Genomic DNA, 18721 nt, shown 5'->3' on the forward strand with positions numbered 1-18721 from the left:
TCCAGATGCCTCGTAAAAGGGCTCAGACCTCAGACCCTATACTCAGCGTCACGCAGGAGCAGAGGGCTCCATAAATGAGACACAGGACACAACACATGCATTAAAGAGAATTCTAGACTTCTTGTCTGTAATTTCTTCTCCCATAGGAAACTTCTGCTCCTCTAAGCTACTGAGACAGAAACTAAGTGAGGGGCTTGTCCCAGCCATGGTCACCAGCACCAGGCTGATTCCCCAGAGAACTCCTGACCCTGGTCTGCGTCCTGATGTAAAGGACCCACTCACAGTCGTGAACTTGAAAGATGCTATATCTGGGCATGGAAAACTCTCCAGGAACATCTCAGGGCGGAGAGGCTGTGACCCCATGACTTTAATGTTACCAGGAATTCAGCATTAGTCCCTTTACATAATGACCTCAACGTTGAGAGCATCTGTCCTTACGTTCTGAGAAAGGAAAAGCAAAGTACCAGAAAGGAAGGTGCTTTCTTAGGACGATGAGGAGGGTCAGAGTTGTAAAATTAGGATCTTAAGATCGCGGTTTCACTCACTGCTCCTTGCTTTTGCTCAGCTCCTCCTGGGTACCCTCCCCAACCCCAACATCTACACATACAACCCCATGCGGTAGGCAGCCTTTGGGGTGCCCCAAAATGAACACACCTCCTGCTATCTTTCCGCTTGGCCCATCCCCCTCCTTGAGTGTGGGCTGGCCCTACTATCTTGCTTCAAACCCACAGAATATGGCAACAACGATGGGTTGTCACTTGCACAATCAGGTGTTGAGAGATCATAACTTCTGACTTGCCAGCAATCTATGGCTTCCTCCGCTCGCATGCATGGACGAAGCCAGCTGCTGGGCTGCAGAGACTGGAATGCCAAGGAACTGCCACAGCCTCCAACTAACAACCAGTGAGGAACGAGGCCTGTGGTCTAATGGCCCACAACCAAGGGGCTTGGAAGTGGGTCCTTCCCCAATCGAGTCTTCAGATGAGCCCAGACACAGCCAACACCCACACTGCAGCTTGTGGTGACCCTGGAGCTTGGGATCCACAATCCTGGCCCATGGAAACTTGAAATAATGGACATGTGTCATTTAAAGGCACTCAGTTTTAGAAAAATCCGTTATACCAACAGATAATGAATATGCCCATCTTTGATTTTATTGTCCAAATTTTCTTCCCCTGGAGATGTGTTGGTCTACCCACACCCTGTCTGGAAGTAATGCTCCTTCCTCTGTACTTGCACACACGTGTATCTGTCTTCTCCTCTTGCCACCCCCGACTTCCCCCTTCTGCTCCTACTGCTGAGTTTAGAGCCGGTGGTCCTGGCTACATGAGGAGTCACCTGAGGCGATCGTCCCCATGCTTCCAGCCCCAGTGTGGCTACGCACACAAGAAGAGTTCCAATACCAGCTGAGTTAGCTTAGAGACGAAAGAGACGCCTCTGCTCTTAGAAAAGTTGGGGCGAGAAGCATGTGGCAATTAGTGTAACCAGAAATACTGGGTATCCCCAGTTTAGATGAACCCCATATGGACCTCGAAGCCCCTTGGATACACACGGAAGTAAAATAAACATTGTAGTCACTCACAGAGAACTCAGTGTTGACACGGTCTTTCCTATCCCAGAAATTTAGGCATATGTACAGTACATACATACTCGTCTTTAATTAAGATATGGTTTCTGCTGTACCACTGCCTCACACTCTACCGCTGGCATTTTATACATGCGGCCTTTCCCCTACCAGTTTACAGTTGAGCGTCTGCGTCATTTTTGAATATTCTACTCCTGCATTAATGCACACGTAGATCATCTCCAGCTTATTACTAGTAGCAGTTGGAATAGTCACATTATGAATTAAAGGGCAGAAAGGGAAGTTATAACTGAACAATTAAAAGCTACTCTTCGGGGAGGAAGTCTACCCACATTTCAGAAACGCTTCCAGAAAATTACCTGGCTCAGTCCCTCAGGCACATGTCTTGTATTACTGCTAGAAGACAGCAGAGCGCTGCAGCTGGGAACCTTGGCTTTGGAGGAAGACAGAGGAAGGACAGGTGCAGGAGAACAGAACGGCCAGATGCCAAGGTCATTCAAGAGCAGAGCAGGGACTGTGCTGCGTGAACACCAAGGCAGCCCTTAGACCCACAGGGACCTACCTTCATGGTTAGAGACCAGCACCTACACCTGCTCACGTGAGGTCTTTCTTTGTGTCCTGGAGCCTGGGGCTACCTTACATGTGGCACATTTAATTGTCTTTCATGTTTGACTAATTCCATTGTCCTTGTGGCCCTGGAAGTGCTTACCAGTATGGGTCCCATTTTACAGATGAAGAGAATATGCCTTTCTTGAGTTTAAAAAAAAAAAAAATGCGTAATTGGATAAAATGAGACCTACCCTGGAGATAGCAAACTTTCACACAGAACAGGGGAGACCCCAACCCATGGAGTCTCAGAAGGAAAGTTTGCTTTTAAAAGAGAAATGTTTGATTCCAGCAAGGGGACCCACCACCGAGAAAATATCGGAAGGCATTCAGAGTTTCCATCCCTTTCCTGCCAGTGGGTCTCAGGAGGCGTTTTGAGCCTCACACAGCAGGTGTGCCCAGAAACATCAGTTTGTATATTTGCAAGAAAAACATTTGTAAAAACACACTCGGGTTTGGAAACGTGAACTATCTCGTACACATACCAGCAATGTTGCTGCGACGTGGACCGTAGAAAAAAGTCAGGAGTTATTTTTAAGCAGAGAGAGGGGGAAAAACACCCTAACATCAGAAATAAAATTTACAAGAGTTAGCGGATATTTATAAAACTCATGACAAACTTAGCATCTGCAGTGAGTCATTCACATTTAACTTGTCTAAACTCATGTCTTCAACGATTTTCACATTTCCTCTTTTCCTTGATATTTTGCACGGTGCTGTTCCATTTTTAAACAGTTCTAAATCTGCAAGTCACTTAAAGCTATAACGCAAAAACTTGAAGCAGAGAAACTTACAAGTGTGAACTCCAAGAAATCCGCTAGATTTAAGGATCCCCAAATGAACCCCTTAAATAACCCTGAACCTGAGTGGAAACACTCCGCGTCCCACCGTTGGGACCAGACTGGAGTCCATCGGTTTCATTTGCTGCGGCCTCGCCTGTGCCGAGTCAGGTGACTGAAACGCTGTGGTGCAGACGCTGTGAACTCCAGAAAGGACGGGGGAAGGGCCTGTTGTCCCAGAAGCAGGTGCCTCAGGTCAAGGTCCCCCACCGCCACAGGGACAGTCGCACGTCTACGCAGCCCTCTCTCTGGCAGTGCAAGCTGATGGCCAGAATGCGCTTCCACTGGGCGAGCCCTCGCTCCCCTGGGCAGATGTGAATCTGAGAGGAGCACCTGTGAAGACACCTGTCTCCTCGCAGCTTCCCCGCACTGGCCCCACAGTATCCAGAGCCCTTCTCCGCAAGATAGCCACGTTTGGAAGCACACCCTGTTTTTACTGTGTTCTTCCCCTCGTGTCACTGACACCAGCTCCTTCCTTGTTTCCCACAGGCCACGCTTTAAAATCACGTATCCCCTAAGTATTTATGGAACACCTGCCAAGGCCAGGCTCTACTCTCAGGGCCGGGAACCCCATCAGGGACCTTACATTCCAGCCCGTGTGGGCAAGGTGGCCTAAAACATCTTCTAGGAACCCAGTCCTTGGAGAGTGTAAGCTGTGAGCTGAGCTCCCTCTGGTCTAGATCCAACGCCCGACCCGCTACACCCTGAGGAACAATCCAACCAAATCCTAGCATCGTTGGGAGCGGATCTGGCACTGGGTGTGATGTGCAAGTAATGAAAGATTAAACACTGTGTCAAAAACCAGTGATGTGCTATATGGTGCTAACTGAACATAATTTAAAAATTACTTAATTGATTTAAAAAAGAGAAAAACTGTGAGAATGAACGAGTTGTCTTAGCGCCTATTTCAAAAATAATTTTCAGTTGAATAATCTGTGTACTTTACCTGAGGCTAAAGGGCTCATGGCACCTAAAATGTACATTTAAAACCAATAAAATGTACAGATAGATGCATCAGAGAAGAAGAGAGAAGCGAGTCAAAGACAGCTCAGCTGATGAGAGAACAACAGTCTTTCTAGAAGAAAATGAATTTGGTTTTAATATCACCATACACCAAACCAAATTTAGTATGAGAAGGAAATAATGATTCACTATTAGAAGGAAAAGAGACATTTAGGTAGGAAGAACTTCTTAAGCAACAAACAAAAAAATTAACAAAAATATTGATGGGTTTGCAAAGCTCAAACATTTCTTATTATAAAATACCCCACGCGGAGACAAGGACAACAGGCCCTTTGAAGGTACTTGCTGCCTGTGCAACAAGGGACTAATGTCTAGAATTTATAAAGGACATCAGGAATCATTAAGGAGAACAGATAACCCAATAGAAAAATAAAGGAAGGGTGTAAATAAACAATTCACAAAGAAACCGAAATGGCCAACAATTTCAATAAATGCCCGACCTCACCAGCAACATAGAAACGCTGGTTAAAATCTCTCACCGGGAAGCCCAGGTGGCTCAGTCGGTTAAAATATCTTACACGTGAAGTTGGCAAAATGTTTAAAAAGTCTTAAAATATCAAGCATCCTCCCACTTAGTAGAAATCTGAGTAGTAATTGGCAATAATCTAATAATTTAAAATGCACTTTCTGACCCAGTTCCACGTCTACGCACAAAACAGCAGGAGGCCATGCAGCCTCGTTTAGCCGCCAGAACTCGGAGAGAGTGTGGACGTCCAGCAGAAGAGCGAGGAGGGAAAGGAACCCCCGTAGTGCACTGAAGGGGAAAGGGAGGTTCCAGAACGATACCGACACGGTGATTCTGCGGACAAGACTTCGATTCTACGTACTGCTAGCGTGTGCGTTCCTTCTACCCTCCGGAATGTGCTCCAGAATGGGAAGATGTGGCCCGCACCCCGAATTCAAAATGGTGGCAGGCGGGGGGTGCAGGGGCAGTGGGTGGGGCGGAGGTTTGCAAAGGGGAACTCCACTTGTTTTCCACACGATCCAGACCCAACATGTTGGCACTTTCCCAGTGTGGTTCGCCCATGAGTATGGTGTCTAAGTGGCGGATGGTGACCACCTTTTGTACTTTTGTACTTCCCTAAATTTAACTTTTTTTTCCAGCTGGAAGAGGAAAAGCACAAAAATAAACAGAAGCTGACCCGTGAGTGGGTAACCCAGCCCCTATGCGCGCCGCTTCTTTGAATGAGGGTAATTAGAATCCTTACCCCGTTAATAATCTCGTTGGCTCAGGAACCATTTCTATGCACCCTTGGTGTGCCAGCGAGGGTCAACCACGCGTCTCCTGCTCTGTCCCCCCGTCCTGCCCCCCGCGTCCATGTGCTTGCAGGGGACGGCCCTTGCCAGCAGCTCCTGACCAAGACATTTATCATGGAGCTAAAGAACCGGTATTTAAAAAGCTAATATATTTCCCCAAAAACTATTCTAAAAATGGGGCAAGAAGGATCTGTTTCCACTGCCCCCCAAATGCCTTCTGTTTTATTTCTGCCCATTTCTCTAGCAATGCTCACGAGCCCCAGGCGCCGGCGATCTAGAGTGTCCCCAACCAGCTGGTGGAGACGGCTGTGCGATCTGCATGGCCAGCCTCAGGACAGGACTCACCAGGGAAGCCGCCCCATGTGCTCACCACATGAGGACAGAGCCGCCCCCACTGGGAGGCAGCCCATGGGAGCCAGGTCTGCAGGGTTGTGGGTGCCCCGGCCAGGTGCAGGCGAGGACCCTCCCAGCCACATGGGGAGGATGTGCTCAGGACAGTTCCCTGGAGAGATGGCAGGCCCAGGGCTCAGCCTGGCAGCGCGAAACTCTCAGTCCAAGAGTGTTCCAGGCCCCAGCAGCTTAGCCGTGTCATCCTTCTGAAGGAGCCCACGATGTAAACTAACAGGCGTGCAGACATGCAGCCATGCACGGTTGAACACCCAGCAGAGGCTTGGCCCTTGCGGCTCTAACAACGGCCGTGACTCCACGGAGCGCTCAGTAGGCCCGTCCTGCACCCCAGGGCCCCTTTACATGGGGACGCGCACAGGGCTTCAGTCTGTGTCCGCCCAGCCCGGTCGTCCACCAAGCGTACAGACGCGGTGAGGGGCCTCTTTCCCTTCTCCTCCTTACCTTCTGCACTCACGGGGCCCAAATGACACACCGGCCCACATCCCGAGGGTCTGGGCTCCCAGGCACGCACAGCCCCACCTCCGTTCAAGCAAGAAACAGAGCGAGACTTAGAGGGACACGGAGCTGTGACTATTTTCCTTCTCAGACATCTTCGCACGCAGCCAGAAGACCCGTCCTCCCATCAAAGCCGAGGGTTGGCGCTGGGGCCCGAGCACACCGTGGCAGGGGAGAGTCTCTGTGTCTGCTCCTCCCCAGAGCGCCCGAGTTTCCAGGCGGCGGGTCCGCGCCCCCATGTCTCAGCACGAACGCTGAAGCTCGCAGTGTGGCCCTTCCTCCCACAAGGCCCGTGGCCCTCGTGCAACGCTGTCTACTAACCTGCGTTCTCCTTTCCAGGTCCCTGAGGACACCCGGCCCCGCCGATGTGGTGACCTCCTGAGGCCTGCAGTGGGGCCGCTCACCCTCGGCCGGGGAGGCGAAGGCCTCGTGGCAGCCCCTGGCCCGCCAGACCACGGGGGGCTCGTGGGCCATGGTGGCCACAGATGTGAGCGCACAGAGGCTTGACACCTGCAGCCCGTGCGTCGCCCCAGGCTGGGGAGGGCAGCGTGCAGCCGGAGGAGAGCTCCCGGGGCCGCGAGGATCCCGCGGGCATTTTCCTCGTTTCCCAGCACAGCCTCTATGGCGACAGGCAGGAGGATAAACAATGCTGGGCCGTTCGGTGCTGTGGCCACAGGCAGATGCCGGAGGGATGAGCCCCAGGAGGGGCGGCGGGGTCCACGGTGGATGAGCAGAGGCCAGAACCCCTGGGGGCACGCGGCCATGGGGCACAGCTCCTGCTGTATTCTGGCCGCTCTCTGTCCCCCGTTTCCGAAGGACGAAGAAGCTGTCCCCAGATGCAGCCAGTGACGACTGTGGCGGCTGCAGCCAGAGCCCATGGAGGCACACCCAGCCCCCCAGAGCCACAAGAGCCAGGCGTCCGTCCCGCCCGAGAAGGCTGGTTCCTGGTCCTCCTTCTCCAGCCCCTCCCTGTAGCATCAGGAGGGCCGAGGAACAGACCCCACAGGCTGGGCTGCTCCCAGCAGACGCTCGGTCTCCCCTGCATGGAGACCCCATCCGCAATCCGGCATCGGCAGGGCCAGGCCTCCCCACTGGGCCTGCTCCCTGGGCCGCACCTGCTCGGCCCCTGTGTGTGTCTGTGCCCTAATCTCCTCTTCCTGTGAAAACACCAGCCATATGGGTCAGCGCCCCCCGAGAGACAGCATTCTCATTTAACCCCCTGTAAAGGCCCTGATACGGTCTCCCTCAGAGGTCCTGGGGACAGGACTCCCCACACATGAATTTGGGGGCACACGGGACTGGATCTGAGGCTGGTGCTCCCCGTATTTGTTGAGAGCGCAGGCGGAGAGTGTGGACACGGAGGCTCTGTGGGCCCGGGGACCTCAAGCTGGCCAAAAACACGGCGGGTCACTGTTCACACCATCTACCAAAGCATGGAGGTTAAAACCCCTGTTACAACAATGACTCAGAAGATAAGAGACTAATTTGGAGAGAGCCACCAGGTCAAAGCGCACGTGAAGATGCTGCACTCTTGCCCAGTAAGTGCGTAACCTGACCCACCAGCCCTCGGTCCCTCGAGCCACAATGGTCAGCCTTGGTCTCTATGATTGCTCAAGTCATGGCCAATGACACTCATTCCTTCTGGTCCTGCCAACTAGGACCAGGGCTGCTGGCCCTAGAACTTTCCTGTGACAGTCATTTTGGTAAAGCAGATGTGATCTCCGAGCTGCACAGGGCTCTGATGCGTGCGGGAACAAGAAGGTCCTTGGTCCAGGAGCCAATGGCACGGGTGCTCCTGAGCTTGGGGGCCAGCCTGCTGTGCGACCTGGTACAGACTGGCCTTCCGAGAGCAATCCCCATTCAGGCCGGGACACCCACGGCTGGGATACTGCTGGCTCTGGGGCTGCGGACAGTGGCAGTCACACACGCGGGCCGAGGACCTCTCGAGGCTGTCAGGTCCCCACCTGTGCGTGAGCACGGAGAATGTTCCACCACGGCCGTGGCAGACATCCATCCCCGGGCACGCTTACATGCAGGCAACGGTCTCCTGAATGACATGACTGAGCACAGTGCAGACGCCCAGCTGGGCGCCCAGGCGCGAGCTCACACCGGCTTGGAGGTTAGGACCCGTGCTGCTGGGGTGCGTTGCTTCAAACACAAGCAAGCTCACTGGAGCCCACCTGACCCTTGCCGTGCCCCAGGAGCCACGGACCTCGGCCGGGGTCCACTCCAGCCGGGCCCGTCCAAGCCTGCGGCTGCTGTGCCCTCCCACCTGGTACCTGTGCAGGTGAGGGCAGGTGAGGGCAGTTCGAACGCTGGTGGGAGAAGTGCTGCTGGTGTAGGGAGCAGCGTCGGGGAGCTGGGGGGCAGGGGGGTCTGGCCTCACGGGGTCCCTGCCACGGCCGTCCAAGCTGCTGGGCCTGGAACTTCTATCTTCAGCTGCAGATGCCGGTCCGAGTACCACCGACTTTCCCGGGCTTCCGTGACAGGCTCATGCTGGGCACACGGGGCTCTGCGCCCTCTGGCCACTTCCTGTCCCGGCTGCTCACTGCGGACTTTGAGGCCCTGTGTCCCCCTCCCCATGTGCACACTCACACACCTGTGACCTACCCGCCTGCACTCCCTCCCGGAGCCCCACATGGGCCCTTACTGTCCTCGCAGACACCTGGCTCCTTCCTTTGTGCTTCCTCTGGACTCTCCAAGCACGGCCTCCTTCTGACCGCGCTGCTCCTCTTCTCTGTCCCGTCACTGTCCCCAAGAGCACACAGTCCTCCTCCCGGTAGCCTAGACCATCAGTGTGTGAGGGCAGCCACCTGCTATGTTCCTGGTCTGTCGCTTGGGGACAGAGGACAGCATTGTTCACTGGGGCCGTCCCATGGAAGCCTCACCCCCGGGCTTTAGGAAGGAGGGCCGTGTGGCTCGAGCCCGGCAGGTCCCTGACTCAAGCCATGCACTGGTACCCGCAACGGGAGCCGAAGTTCCACACATCCAGCCCTCCCCTGGGCAGGGGGCGTGTCCCCAAAGGCTGGGCTAGCTCTCCGGCTGCGCAGGTTATGATCACATGCGGAGAGAAAGGCCCAACTCCTGGGGGACAGATTCTATTTGCCTTAAAGGAGGCGGGGCCGTAGCGGCTGCACTCAGGTGTGACGCGTCCTCTGGGAGCACGGCTCCCATCCCGCTGCTCAGCAAATCACAGAGCACATCACCTTGAACGGCCCACCCCAGGGGCCGGCAGCCTTTCAGGTGTGCGGGGACAGACCAAGATAAAAGACACTACGGGGTCTTTTCTGCACATCAGCAGGTTGGGTCAACCCCATGCTGCTTCCTGGAAACCTCACAGGCGGGACCTCGAAGCTGCCTGTCGTTCTTCAGGGGGCGCGGGACGCCGGCCCGTTGGCCTGGGGACTCTGGAGGGTCTCCCAGGCTAAGGCATGCGATGAATTCCAGGGCTGGGAACCGCACGCGTCACGGGGAGGACCTCTTCTGCAGGGGTGCTGGGGGCCATATGGCTGCTGTGGGAACAGCCGAGCACCTGCTGGTAACCCTCAGAGGGGAGGCCCGCAGAAGATCCCGAGTCTGCCGGGGGTCCACCCCCATCTCGCCCTTGGGGTCCGGCAACAGACACAGAGGGGTGGAGGCAAGGCCCCTCTCTCTTGCCAGACTGGGCGTGCACTGACCTAAACAGCACCCCGGGAGCGCCTGGGGAGGACCCTGCCCTGTAAGGAGCCTGGCAGGAAGGGGGTGTGTCAGAGCCGGGATCACGGCGTTCCCGAGTCTCCAGTCCGGGAGCCCCAGGAACTTCCACTTCTTCTGCTCAAGCCAGTTGGACTGGACGTATCACTAGCGGATTCTAGCACTTAGGCAAATTGGGATTTCCTGCAAAGCCAGACAAATGCGTGGATCCCTGGAACCTCGAGGACAAACACCCTTTGTCACGACTGTTTGCGGCTCGCAGGCTGTGGAGCAAAGATCCTGAGAGGCGGAAGCCGGTCTTTCCACGAGAAAAGGACCTTGAAGAGCAGAGAGCGATAGCGGCGGACCTGATCTGTGAACAATACGATTCACCACCTTTTTCCTGTCTAGTCAAAAAGGCAGGAGTTCTGTACCTGCATGTTAAAATTTTTTTAATTTCTTGCTTTAAAAACTCATCCCTGGCTGACTTGCAATTATTAGAAATTTTGTAAAAGTCAATGTTTATTCTTTTCAATAAAGACTTTGTTTCTAACAATTTTGCTTGTAGCATTTATCCTCCAGGAGGGGTCGGCCTCACAAACCGGGGGGTCAGGCGGCCCCCTACGGCTAGCAGCTGAGCTCGGCGGGAAGTTCACGACGGAGACGGGCCCCAAGGGACGTCTGTGCGCCCACAAGGCCGTGAGGAAAGCCGGAGCAGCACTCGTTACAAAGCCTCCGATTTGAGAACCGGGGAATAACTCAGAATAAGGAGAAAGAAATCTTTACAGAGAGAGCTTGATGCGTTAGTAAGACTGTAAGGACCCGCTGACTTCAGAAGAGGACACTGGCTAACGAAATGATGGGTCGTTAAATAATCAATTCAAGGGCCAGCGATGCATTTGTAAGAGAAGGTTATCACAGAGTGACTCTATCAGAGGAAGCTTCTGGGCCTTGGACACCCCGTCCTTGGGCTGTCCCACTTTGTCAGATGGAAAGACAGCCTGCAGAGTAGTTCCAACCTCAGAGAGGGATGCGGGTTCAAATCCTGCCACGCCACCGCTCGTGCCCCTCCACCCTGCCTGTCCCACCCACCACCATCCTTCCAGTTTGGTGCTGGTGGCTCATTTCCTGGTGAGACCTGGACCCAGGGGAATGGGCGCTCTCGGGGACATTTTCCCCGCATGTTCACCGCGGCTCAGGCCCCGGCCTTGCAGTGAGCCTCACACATTCCACTGGGAGCTCGACACTTCCAGTCCTGATGGTGCTCGCAGCCGAGCGGCTGTGACCTGCTTGCCATGAGCAGCTCGCCCAGGGGGTGTCTTCCACAGGCGGGCGAATAAGGCTGTTTCCCTGGATGCGCCATTCAGTGCGTCCTAGTCCCGTGTGGAGCCCGCGGTTCACCACAGGCAGAGGGCCAGCTGTCCTGCGGGACTGTCAGAGGGTAGACCCGGTCATCTTGCTCACTGTGGCGACCCTGGTACCCAGCCGGCGCCTCGCTCTCGAACCAAATACTCATGGAACGGATGAACCATCATCCTTAGAACAAAGACAGGCATCGCCACAGTACTCACCCGACTTCCTTTGCCCACTGCAACTTAAGCCTCTCACTAACCAAACTGAGGTCACAACTTCAGAAAACTGGGTCTGTAAAGACCCAGTAAGACACTGAAAACCTCTGTTGTATTTTGCAACCTAAGTGGCCTTGATATTCACTGGAGGCGAGGCTGTCTCGGTATTTTCTCTCCACTCACAGCCATCGTGATAGGAGGCGGATCCCTGGGTCTCTCTACTCATTCCTAAAGAGCAGTGTCATCCGTCACATGCACCATCACCATAAGACATAAGTATGTGCCATGGGGGTCAGGAGTCTATGATAAGCAGAGAAATGAAGCCCAGGTTGGTGGCTTTGCCGGTCTGAGAGGATCACGGGGTCTGGGGAGCCACAAGGCTGTCCTCACTGTGTGAGCCAGAGCGAGACATCAGACGGGGGACAGTTCCCAGGCGTTCCCAGAACGACTTTCCCGTTCTTTCCTACGACACCCGCTGCTTACATTTTAGCTGACTTCTTCTCAATTTCTATGAGGTTTCACTGTTATCAATTTCCTTTAAACAGAATTTTTCGTTGCTAAAATGAGAAGAGAGTCAGTAAAGGGGCAAATGGTTACTGAATTATACTTTCCGAAACACTCTCTCCTCTCTCCTTGACCTGCAACCAGTTTGTAAGAAACGGTACGTTTTGTATCAGCGTCTTACATAACCCTCCGTGTGAACTGCCTTTGGACACTTCTATCCGTCTTCTAAGTGTCCCTCAAATGCACCAGAAACCCTTCTCAAGCTTCAGTCTTTAAAACAATGTAATTATATTTCCCCCTGCTCATTTCTAACAAGTCAAAACTTTATTGCTTATACTTTTTTTTTTAAGATTTTATTTATTTATTTGACAGACAGAGATCACACGCAGGCAGAGAGACAGGCAGAGAGAGAAGGAAGCAGGCTCCCTGCTGAGCAGAGAGCCTGACTCGGGGCTCGATCCCAGGACCCTGGGATCACGACCCGAGCTGAAGGCAGAGGCTTAACCCACTGAGCCACCCAGGAGCCCCTATTGCTTATACTTATGATTACAGAGTAGCTGCAGATAATGCTGTTGGACGGTTTCATCTTGTCCTACGGACACAAAATGTCCTACACACACACAAAAATCACCACCATCTCTGTTCTTCCACAGCTAAGTTTCTAACATTATGGCACGTTGTAAAAACAAAAACACTTCGGTTCAGATGAGCTTAATAAAAAGTCACATCACGGTTTAGCAGCGGATCCAGAGGGAAAAAGATCAAACACTCTGGTGCGAGTTTCTCGCCGTGAGAAGTGCCTTTCACCTGCGGCACAGTCGGGCTGGTCCCGTGACCCGTGGTGACGCGCGCTCGTGGGACATCATGATGGCGTTATCACTATTACCACGCAGCGTGCTTGGTAAACATCTTCAGCGTCCATGAGACTGGAGAACCCACGAATGAGCTGCCTGTGGGCTGCGGGGTCAACAACCGGAACCTTGGGGTCCGCTCCCTGAACACGTTCTTACCAGACGCTGTTAATCGACACCAGGGCGAGGACCCAGCTCTGGACCGTGCCTTCGCTCATGCCGTGAACTTCCTGTGCGATGTTCTCTCATGCTGATTCTCCGCGGCCCAGGCCCCCAGCCATATGTGGTCCCCGCCCCCTCTCAGGGCCCAGGTGGCCTCTGGGCCCCACCCTCCAGGCTGGCTTCATCATAACCACCTGCCACGCACTCTCAGCCACGGGGACGGGATCTCACCTGTCTTCGTCCACACAACACATGCACTGAATGTTCCAGAAACAATGGACACTGCTGTACAATACAGGCTGGATAAGTCCTTGGGGATGGCAAGGCCAGTGGGCAGGAGACAGCTGCCACTGGGAAGAAGGTCTTTGACTCCCGTCCCCAAGAAGTGGGGGCACAGCTGACATGCAGGGCCACAGGGGAAGCCGGGTCAGTCAGGGCCAGAGAATACGGGGGACCTTTTCTGAGGTTTCCATGGGGAGGAACAGGTGAGGTAGGGTCGGGAGGCTCAGGACAGGCTAGTTTGGAGGATTTCAGTGGGCTCGGGGGTGTCAGGCTACCCAAAGTTATCTGGTCCCTGCTCTGGGGTGCAGAGGGCAGGGGGCTCGCTGTCAGGTCCCTGCTCTGGGGTGCAGAGGGCAGGGGGCTTGCTGTCTGGTCCCTTCTCCAGGGTGAGGAAGGCGGGGGGTTAGTAGCTTAGAGTGAGAGAGCCCCGCAGAAGGGACCAGCTTGCAGGTGAAAGGCGCAGTCCCGGGGAGCGATCTGCCGTCTCTAGGAACTGGCTCATGCTGGAAGGGGCAGTCACTCTGGGGTCAGCCTCCCCAGATGTCAGAGTGTCAAATATAGGAGGTAACAGATGGTTGATATCGGTGGGCAGGGTCCTATCCCAGTTCTCTGGGGGCAGTGCTGACCCCCGACACAGCTGCCTGTCACGGCACAAGGAGAAGGGCCCCACTCTGCCATGTGCTGTCTGCGTGATCTTGGGCATTTCGATGTCTGGAACCCTCAGTCTCCTCGTCTGGAAAATGAGTAGCAGACTCTATGATTTCTAAGGCCCCTCCCAGGGCCCAATTCTGTGAGCCCCTTCTCATAACCTGCGGCACAGAAACTCTGTATCCCTGTCCTTGACAAGGAACCCAAACTCAGGCCACGACATCCTAACGAAACGCATGGACTCCCTCCCCAGAGTTCCAGAGCACCGTCTGAAGGTCCAACGTCCACGTGTCTGTCCACGTGGCTTCTGACGTCCCTCATGACGTCAGATCTCCAGACAGCTGTCCGCCTGGACTGCGGGAGGTCAACTTCTGATTCAAGTGCTTTTGTGTTTTGTGTATTGGTCTTACCCCCGAGCCTACAATTCGGGGCATTACAAAAAACATGGTTAAAAACGCTGCACACTCGGGAGAAGGCATTGCTCCCGCGTTTCCTGTGCTGTCCTCTCTAGGAAGGTCTCTGGGCTCAGGGACAGAAAGACATGCATTAACCTGAATACCTGGTTTGGGGTTTTGGCTTGTTTTCCCTCAGGCTGTGTCTGTCCCACTCCTCAGGGAGCTGGCGGTCTCAGAGGGATACCCACGGTGCCCCATCTGCGAGCGTGCAGAGCCCCTGCCCTCCGTTTGGGCGCTCACCTCACACCCGGCTTCAGATTCATTTTTTTCTACCTTATTTCCTCCTCACTCCCACACGCACGCACTTGTTTTTTTAATCTCATTTTGATTAGAATGGTTAACTCTATTGATGTCTTTGGGGAAAGGGGACAAATCAGCGAGGACGGACTCCTAGAGCCTCAGCGTTCAAGCCGATGGCACCAACAGCCACGAGAGGACGCAGGGTTGATGGCGGTGGGCTGGCAGGGGTGGGCGAGGGGACACAAGTCTGGGGTGAACTTGTGCGTGTAGATCCGTCCACACTTCTGCACGGAGGGCACGCCCCTTATCTCCTTAATGCTTCAGGTTACTTAACCCCCAAAGTGACGGAAACAGCTTAAAAAATCACTACAAATAGTATTTCAGGAGTGATTTTAAAAGTGAAACCCAAGATCATCTTCAAATTATATCTTCATGCATTAGGATCTACAAGTAACATTTTCGTTAGCCACAAAACAGCCTACAACGAGCATACAACCATTTAAAGATATTCACTAAAGCGAAACAAGAGAAATCAGAACATTTCTTGTCTAGCATAAAAATAGATATATATATGAATTTGGAAAATCACAGATTTTCTCAAAAAAGCATTGACTCACAAATCCCATACCGTGTCGGTGTGTCGGTGATTTCTGGAAGCCTGTATTTCATAGCCTCCTCCCCAAGGGCTACAGCTCAAAGCAGTTTCTCCAGCAAATCCGACAGACAGACAGACAGACTAGAGGCTACTTGGCCTGGGTCGGACCGTACAGAGAGGCACAGGCTCGCTGCTCGGGGTCAGCGTGTGTGAGTGGACGTACAAGCGGGCGAGCGCGGGGCCAAGCGGTGGGGACGGTGCGTTCACGGGGCCGAGCGTCCGTCCGGGAAGGTGGGGGTGCTCCGCAGAGGGCGCTGGGGGCAGCCGCGGGGCTGAGGCAGGCACCAGACACCCCTGCCCATGGGGCGCTCAGAAATGGTTTAAATGGTGGACGAAAATGTGAAATGGTGAAAACAGCCAATTTTGAAAATGGCAAATTTTTCTGGGATAGGCATTTTACTCTGATGGAAATTTTTCTAAAAAGGAAAGACTGTAAGGGCCGCCTGCCGAATGGGAACGTCTTGTAGAACCTCCGCTTTCCACAACGGTTTCAATCAGCGCCAGCATCGTCATCTCGCTCCCTGGGCTTCCGACATCGCACACCTGCGGCCTGGGCCTGACCTCCCTGACTGTGCAACGGCGCCGAGCGAGCAGGAGGGAGGGCAGACGGGGACCTGCTCTCGCACGCAGCCCCGACCTGTGACTCCGGCCTCGCGGCCTCGCTCCCCAGAGAACAGCTCTGACCCTCGCCCTCCCTGCAGGAGACAGAGGACAGCAGGGACTTCCCAGCAGCAAACGGTCAGCCCTGCCCCTGGGTCCCCATGCAAGCGCCCCGTCGCCCCCTTACCTTCCTGAGGAAGAGTTTGTGCAGCTTCCTGTGGGGCAACCTGATCATCCTGCGCGCCCAGGAGCCCGGGGGCTGGTCCTGCGGGGTGTCTGGGCCATTGCCAGCGGCTGCTGCCCCTGTCGGCACCCCTGCAGCTTGGCCCGCCCTCCGCCTGGCGCCTTTGCAGGCAGCTCGACCCCCTCACTTCCCCGCACCGCGCAGCGCCCTGGGGTGGGCTGTTCCCGCGGAGCCTGGCCGGCTCCCAAGTGAAGGGGGAAAGTGGGAGGGGAATCGCCTGGAGCTGGGCCGTCTCTCCTGCTCTCAGGGGAGCTCACAGACTCGGCTGAGCCCTCACAGCCTTTCGCACAACATCGGGCCAAAGCCATCAAAGCGGGGGCTTCACGGGGAAGAAGTCGAATGTTCCAAAGTGTCGGCCGCGCTGCAGGGGGCGGGCGGGGAGCCCCCTCCGCGCAGCCCGCCTCGCAGCCCACCCCAGCACAGCGCGGCCACACTACCTGGCAGGGGAGAGGCACATAGAAACGGTGACTTCATGTTTCAGGTGGCCCTGGGTCCACTAACAGACACGGGTTCCGCGAGAGCATCGCGTGACTCACTGTCCCACCCTCCGGCTGACACCTGTGCCTCACACCTGCACACACTTTCTGTCTTCAGCAGAGCACTCTTGCCGGCTAACTGGGCGTGGGGCCTCTCTGGGCAACAGAAAAATCGGCTTTGCCTTCCTGGTGGCAACGGAGCGCCCTATTTCCCGCAGAACAATCAGCCGTTGCGTCCGTCACTAGCACCGAGCCTTATCTCACCGTGCCACAAGTGTGAGAGGTTTCACACGAAACCTGGGAGCAAGGAGCAAGGCTAGGGTGGCACCTAGAGCCCTGGTGTTTTTAAAGCTTCTTGTGATGGGGCACCTTGGGGGCTCAGTGGGTTAAGCCTCTGCCTTCGGCTCAGGTCATGATCTCAGAGTCCTGGGATCGAGTCCCACATGGGGCTCTCTGCACAGCGGGGAGCCTACTTCCCCCTCTCTCTCTGCCTGCCTCTGCCTACTTGTGGTCTCTGCCTGTCAAATAAATAAATAAAATCTTTAAAAAATAAATAAATAAAGCTTCTTGTGAGTGCATAATTGGCTTCTCCTCCTAAGATCTAAAGATGCAGCACAGAAAATCCACTGACAATCAGCTTTTGGTTGACAGATAACAGAAGTCATTGTTTCAGGAGCAGGACTAGAAATACGTTGGTATAAAAGTGTAGGGCGTGTGGGGCATCTGGGCGGCTCAGTCGGCTAAGCATCCGCCTTTGGATCAAGTCATGATCCCAGGGTCCTGGGATTGAGCCCCACCTCTGGGCTCCCTTGCTCAGCAGAGAGTCTGCTCCCCCTCTCCCTCTGCCTGCCACTCTGCCTGCTGGCACTCTCCGTCCCTCTGTGTCAAATAAATTAATAAAAATTTTTAAAAAACTGTAGGGCGTGGAGAGAAGGGATCCAAGACAAAGAAGAAATTGAAGATGAAAGGGATAGAAACTGCCCCGACCGAGGATGGCCCCATCCACTTCCTCCCTACACCGAGACGCTCCAGGAGACGTCGTTCCCAGCCAAACAGAATGAGCTGCACCACTGTCCACTCGCAAGTGGTTGTTGTCCCAGGAAATCTGTTCCAACCAGACACCTTTCCGTTCACTCCACTGTCGCTGGAGAACGTATGCAAAATGCCCCTTTCCTCGAATGGCAGAACGGACTCTCACACGTTCATCCCTGTGTCCTATCCATGCAGACACACACACACCTCAGACTCGCACATGTTCATCCCTGTCCGTGTCCTGTCTGTGCGCACACACACACATCAGTAGTAACGCAAGAGCTTCGGGAAGAGTAACGACCAGGTCAGCCCTCCTGCGGCCATTCTAAAGCAGAACTTTACTCATCACACCTCCCGCTGGAAAGACTTTGTTAGGAACCTAGAAATACGGATTTTCAGAACATGTGCCTACATCACTCGTTTTACACACACCCTTCCCCATGCTGGAGCCACAGACAACGAGCACACTCTAAGCGAACTATCATACCCCTGAGCTTACTCGCTTTGAGAATAAAGGTTTGCTCATAGGCCAGATGATGACAGTAGAGAAAAGTGCCCCTGCCTAAAAAAGAAAAAAAAAAAGATCTCTGTTCCATTTTGGTCCTGAGAGCCGGCACAAATACTAACATCGGAAAATTGCTAGAAAGGAGACTTCTCCCTGTTCTCACCAAATTTCTTATCTCTTCGTCTGGGCCCAGACGGTCACTGCACAGGTCAGTCTGGGATTCTCAAAGCCTTGGAAGCTGGAAACACATTCTAGCTCCATGGCCTTCCCCTAAAAGAAGTTCACACCACGTCGAGCCCCCTCCACGGTCTTCCAGAGCGTCGAAGGAGGACCACATAAAACACTTTCCTTAAAACCTGGGCTCCTGGGGGCGCCTGGGTGGCTCAGTGGGTTAAGCCACTGCCTTCGGCTCAGGTCATGATCTCAGGGTCCTGGGATCGAGTCCCGCATCGGGCTCGCTGCTCAGCAGGAAGCCTGCTTCCCTTCCTCTCTCTCTCTCTGCCTGCCTCTCTGCCTGCTTGTGATCTCTCTCTGTCAAATAAATAAATAAAATCTAAAAAAAGAAAAAAAAAAAAACAACCTGGGCTCCTGTGATCCTTCCTGGAGATTTTGAT

The 18721-nt window shown here is 54.2% G+C and overlaps 1 protein-coding gene across 2 annotated transcripts in view; it reads right to left on the reverse strand.

Annotated features, from left to right (window-relative positions):
- RPS6KA2 (ribosomal protein S6 kinase A2) overlaps window positions 1-18721 on the reverse strand; it is a 308109-nt gene that overhangs the window by 237832 nt on the left and 51556 nt on the right. The window contains exon 1 of one of the 2 annotated variants that reach the window (XM_047733338.1): window positions 16038-16460. The exons of the other annotated variant lie outside the window; for it this stretch is intronic. Within the exon in view, the coding sequence (XP_047589294.1) occupies window positions 16038-16085 (48 nt within the window). The 5' untranslated portion in view covers window positions 16086-16460. Of the gene's footprint in view, window positions 1-16037; window positions 16461-18721 lie in introns of those variants that run through there. 2 annotated transcript variants of the gene reach the window in all.

Source organism: Lutra lutra, chromosome 6, assembly GCF_902655055.1.
Source record: "Lutra lutra chromosome 6, mLutLut1.2, whole genome shotgun sequence".
Classification (NCBI taxonomy): domain Eukaryota; kingdom Metazoa; phylum Chordata; class Mammalia; order Carnivora; family Mustelidae; genus Lutra; species Lutra lutra.